Source organism: Rhamphochromis longiceps, linkage group LG18 (assembly GCF_057381845.1).
Source record: "Rhamphochromis longiceps isolate RC_006_pf linkage group LG18, R_longiceps_female_GT1.1, whole genome shotgun sequence".
Taxonomy (NCBI): domain Eukaryota; kingdom Metazoa; phylum Chordata; class Actinopteri; order Cichliformes; family Cichlidae; genus Rhamphochromis; species Rhamphochromis longiceps.
The window spans coordinates 28,424,390-28,430,389 of NC_140574.1; the positions used below are offsets into that span (position 1 = coordinate 28,424,390).

Here is a 6,000-nt window from a genome sequence, read left to right on the forward strand (position 1 = left end):
CCTATCCAGAGTCGTAAAACAACAAAAAATGTAAAAAAACAAACAAAAAAACAAACAAACAAACAAACAAAAAAAACCCAACTTTTTACTTTATACATTTAAGACTCAAATTCAAATAATAGTTTGCTTAAAGCCCTAGAAACACTATTTACAATGTCTAATAGTGCCAACAAGTTTACAGTCAATACATATATACTGTTGTTTTAAGGTAACGACTAGCAGATGAAGTAGCAGAAGTAGAAAGGGGCCCTGAAAGACACCAACGCTGGTGCAGGAAGGCCAACAGCCAAAACAAAGATGGATCATAGAAATATTCTCCTCATACTTCATAGAAAAAAATATGAGAGGTACGAGTTGGATGGTGTCGATAAAATACAATTACATACTGTACAAGCATGGTGTTCACACAGGGAAGGAAACAACCCAATTCAATGTTTGACAGTAAGGCAGTAAGGTAAGTGCAATACTTACTTAAAACCACCAAGGCATCCAGAAGACTTTGGGAAAGAGCGAATAAGAGAGAAAGAGAAACAAGAGAAAGTGTGTGTGTGTTTGTTAGTGTATATGTGTGTGAGGGAGAGCTATAGAGCGGCAACCAGTCCAGGATGTATCCTGCTATTTGTTCTATGACAGCTGAGATAAACCCTCTAATTGGTAGTTCTTTCACATATTGTCATAACACTTATTTATTACAACTGGCCAAAAAGACTCACGACTGATGTTCTTTCTATAATAAATGATTTAAATTGTTTCTTTAAAGAGTACTGAACTGGTGGCAGTACAGCCATTATGGAGTGATACAGAGGAATGCCCATAGGTTAATGGCAGATTTTGTGTTTAAAAAACCAGGATTACAATGTAGAAAACATTTTTTAAAGAATCAGGTAAATATTAGTGCATTACACTCTTAACTTCACATTCAGCTGATATCTCTATACCTATATTCATAAATTAATTCATTCTAAATTACCCCTTTATTCAATGTCAACAAGGTGAGCAGTGTCTCTCGTTGACCGACAAACTGCTACATACATGAAACACAGTAGTTGGAACGGTGGTGTCCATGTATTCAACACTGCAGGCTAACATGGTGGTTTCCTCACACCGGCACCAGCTCCTGTGTATTTTTAATGGATTTATTCTAAGTTGATGAGAGTGCATCAATTTCACAGGACGTAATTACACATTAATCTATGACAGACTGTATCTTTAAAATAAAAATGTGTATAACAACACCAATGACAACAAACCCATGAAAATGATAGTAGTGCAAGTGATATGACACTGCAACAATTTTAGAAACGATTACAAAATTAATGTAAAGGACCAGACCTGAATATAACAACCACAAAGTGAAAGATACTGGCAGCAGCCAGTGCTACCTCTCAGCCTCTTAGTAGATGCACTGAGGGTATAAATTATAAAATCATCTGAGAGGTAAGTACTTCATTTTCCAGTAAAATATAATGCATTTCAGAACCTCTGTTCCCTTAATGTCATAGCTACTGTGTCCCCATTAAAAATGGAAAAGTTAGGGTGGACATTTGTGCATGATATTTTACAAGACAGAAAGATAGCACCATGACTTCATCAATGATAGTTTGTTTTCTTGATGCATTACACAAACTGTACCTGAGCAGTGATGCTGGTAAGTGACACGGCCGTCTTGTTCACACTGACATACTTGAGTGCCTATGAGACTGGGACCACTTAGTGACTTGAAAAAAAGGGCATAGTGCTTGGCTTTGCTTAACACAAAAGGAAAAACCTGCTGCTAATGCCTCTGCACAAAATGGCCTAAAATAACAACAACAACAACAAAAAATGCCACAATCGCTTCCAGTGCTTATAGTTTGTGACAGGTGCGGATACTTTCAGTGCAACTCTTCAATACCTCCATTTTGTTCAATGTCATTGGATCCAAAAAATTAATGATAATAAACAATTTCCAATTCTTTTTCTATTTCTATTTCTATATGTAAACTTAAAGTCACATACAAACAAACTGTATTTATAAAGTTTGAACTTGAAGTGCAGTGAAAATTTGGCATGTGAACAGTTGAAGTGAAACACAGAGCAGAGCGCCATCAGTTGGAAACAACAAAAGTTAGGAAAGTGTCATAAAGGATAGTAATAAAACACCACTTCTTCACCTTTGTCCCTCTAAAACAAAAAGACAAATTTCTTCATAGTCAGTCCAAGATTATTTATTAAATTATTACTGATCGATTTGTCCTCAAGCTTGGTTGGTTTCAACAGATCATTAAAATTGGGGAAAAAATTGTATTATGAAATACATACTGGCTATCCACACAAAACTGTTGCAAAACCAAACAAAGAAAAGAGAAGAAAGCTGTAAACTGGCTAAAACTCACAGTAGCTCACAGTGAGATGGCAAAGAAAAGCATTCAATATAAATTTGACTGATTCAGGGTGTGCAGAGCTTATTCAGTGTTAGACTCCAAGTGGACAGAAATGTTTTGCTTCACAAAAAGGTTTACTTTAATTTCACTGAGGTGCTAGTTTCATTTGGGGAAACCTACATTCATGTGAAGATGAAGAAGTCACTTGGATGAGCGATGAAATGTTTCTCCCAGTGAAAACACTACGTTCAGATGAACAGAATCAACTTTCTGGGGTTTAATTTTATCATTATATCTTTACTTCAAGTTCAGCTCAGCGACAAAATCCATGAAAGGAATACTTTGACGTTGACAAAGTGAAAACTAAATCAATGATAGAAGGATTACAATAAAATCTGGTAAGTGTGTTGTAATTAATATTAATATGCAGAAAACAAGAGCAAGCAAGAGCGTTAGTTCAATGGGGAAAACACAAGTCACTGATAATCAAACATAAGTGTGTGTTTCTTTATTTAATGTTACTAATACACATTTTAATACAGAACAGTAGATGGCAGTGTGAGACTATACTATACTACTATACTACTCTACTACCAACACTTCTGCGATGTTCATGTTTTTATTTGAACAGGCTAAAAATTGCCCTTTCTAGTTGTTTGATTTCTTCAAAAATCCTCCTGCCAGCATCGGCGACTACTTCACCGATTCGTATCAGATGATATAATGGATTAAACTTCTCAGCTTCATCTCTGGCCTCATTTTCACACCATGACTGAATCTTGCGTCTTTCTTCCTCCAGTTCTCTCTCACACTTCTCCTTTAACTTCTTCATCTCCAATTCTTTCTCCTCCCTCTCTGCCTCTCTCTCCTCCATCTCTCTCTTTCTCTCCTCATTCATCTCCTCCTCTCTCTCCTTCCTCTCCCTCTCTCTCTCAGCCTGGAGTTGTTCGTTGTATTTCTGCATCTCTTTCTCATATCTTTCCCGTATTTCTCTCTCAACCTTCTCCTTTTCTTTCTGTATTTCTTCTTCTTTCTCTCTCAGGATGCGTTGTTTCTCCTCTTCAATCGCCCTCTCAGCCTCTTGGAACATCTCGTTGGTGTAGTGGCTTCCTCCGTTCTTCTGGACTATCTCTCTGATCTTCTGGATCAGCTCAGTGACCTGAGAGCGCTCCTTCAGTTTATTATTGAAGACATGGTACTGACCGTTACATCTGGTCACGAGTTCCTGCAGGTCTGAGCTTTCTTCTAAGAACTCTTCAATAGTGGTGCTTTCAAGTAGGTCCCCGTGGGTAAAGAGAACCATGCTGTATTTGTCTGCTGCGTGGCCAAAGATTGTTTGAATCCTTTGCACCGTCTGTTTTTCCTCTTCAGTGTATCTGCCCAGTCTGATGACCACCAAGAAGATATGGGGTCCTGGAGAAGCATAGGAGATGCACTGGCATACATCTTTAGTTGTTCTCTCCTTATCAAACCTGGTATCAAACAGCCCCGGGGTGTCAGTGACAGCAACTTGCTGCCCATCCACTTTAACTTTGCCTTTTGAACACTCTACAGTCATAGATTTGGCACTGAACTTGGATTCAAAGCACTCACGACCCAGAATAGTGTTTCCAGTAGCACTCTTTCCAGTTCCAGTCTTTCCCACTATCACAATCCTGACCTCATCATCATTTGTCCTGCCTGTGCAGAAAGATCAGAAACAATGAATAAGGATCTACATCAGGCTCTAATACATTTTTTTTCTGACCATTAACTAACTTTTGGGATCGAATTTTCTAGATTCCAAAAATTTGCAGATACCCAAGAAGATGTGTCACAACTATTAATTCTGTGAGGTCATAGTCATGATCAGTGATCAATGATATGTATGTTATTAATTATTATTTAGATTTTTTTTTTTTTTTTAAAGATTTACCTCACATACATATAAAATCCTAAATCATAGGGTTGGGATTGGAGTTTGAAGCTAGGATTAGAGGGTTAAAAGTTATTTCAAAGTGATTTTCAAAGCTACAGCTACAGCTGCTTTCTACAAAAGACTTTCTCCACAGAGCTTGTCTAACATTTAATTATTCAAGCCTGATCACTGCTGTAACATTAAAAAAATACCACTAACATGAAGACTTACCAAGTTTGCTGTCCATGTTTGGGATGAAATTGTTCCTGTCCTAAATAGTGCAGTGCAGATACTTCTTCTGTGTTAAGTCAGAAGTGAAAGTCAGAGGCTGTGCTGCACCTCCTTTAACAGAGCATATCAACCAATCCACACCCACAAATAACTGCATTGGACACAGAGTGAAAGTAAAACTAAAGTTTTGTGGTACTTTTCCAGCTATAAGGGGTTTTGTATAAAGCCGGAAAACCATGTTGATTTCTTGAATTCTTTGCACCATGTGCATTTCCTCTTCAGTGTATCTGCCCATCTGAGAGCATACAAGAAGATACAGGGTCATGGAGAAGCTTAGGAGATGCACAGGGATGCACCTTTGTGATTTTATCCAAGGAAGGCCTGGTATCAGACAGATATGGCTTTTCCTTTAGAACAGGCTACAGTCATAGACTTAGCACTTCACTTCGATTCAAAGCACTGATGTGCTAGAATGATGTTTCAGTCAGTCTGATTAGTCCTGTGCATTACAAGCACACATTGCATGTGTATATAGCAGCAAAGCAGCTTTAGTGACTGTTTATATTTATTTATTTTGATGTTATTGGCTCTATTCATAAACAAATATAAGTGTGAAAACAGTAATGTGCTCTGCTTACTTTCAAAGAGTAATGAAAAATGCAACAAAAATTGGATCTGAGGAACATCCATTTTCAGTTTCAGTTTCTCAGCTGCATTGTTTTATGTCCTGGTTATTTAATAGAGTATGGTACTGAGGACCACAGCAGGTACAGGAAGTCACTACATTCACTCTTCAGACTTTGCTTTCTGCTCCCAAAATCATTTACAAGAAACTGCAGCATTATTTCTGAATAGCAAGTACTGCTGCACAGATTAATATAGATTTCTTTTGCTTTCAGTTTCGTTTTTTGATTTGTGCACCAAACTTGCATGATGTCCCCCCTCCCATCCCCATTTACAAGAAACAGCAACACTTTTTTAGAAGTACAGACACTGCAGCACAAAGCAGTTCTTACATGATGTTTTCACTATGTTTCACATCTGCGGCTTCTTATCGAAAATGTCAGTGCAACAGGATATATTAAAATGTGTTCACATTTACATGTCCTCAAGCTGCAAATCTTTGATTATTTTTCATTAATAAACTGAATATTTTCAGTTCTATTTATAATGTGTGAGATCTGGCATCATTAATTTACATCAATTCTTGCAAAATGTTCTCTTATAACCTCAAAATATTTTTAATAAAAAATGTAAATTACTTTTAATGAACAATATTCAAGAACAAAAGATTTATTCACATAGTAGTTAATGCAGACAGATGCAGAGTTTTGAATACATTTGAGTCCATGTCCGGTTTTGGAAAAATCACCTTGTAACTTAAACTAAAACATTACTTTCACTTTCACTCTGTGTTCAGTAGAGTCATTGTAGGTGTGGTTTGGCTCATGCTGCCTGTTGAAGAAGCTGCAGCACAGTCTTTGCCTTTCACTTCTTGCTCCACTTCTG

The 6,000-nt window shown here is 37.2% G+C and overlaps 1 protein-coding gene across 1 annotated transcript; it reads right to left on the bottom strand.

Annotated features, from left to right (window-relative positions):
* Nucleotides 1–2,355: 2,355 nt before the first annotated feature.
* LOC146648577 (GTPase IMAP family member 9-like) lies at nucleotides 2,356–4,554 on the bottom strand. The gene is made up of 2 exons (XM_085390466.1): nucleotides 4,492–4,554; nucleotides 2,356–4,043 (listed from the first exon to the last, which is right to left on the bottom strand). The coding sequence occupies exons 1-2, from the start codon at nucleotides 4,505–4,507 to the stop codon at nucleotides 2,983–2,985; spliced, it is 1,077 nt and encodes a 358-aa protein (XP_085246592.1). The 5' UTR covers nucleotides 4,508–4,554; the 3' UTR covers nucleotides 2,356–2,982.
* Between the last annotated feature and the right edge of the window lie 1,446 nt (nucleotides 4,555–6,000).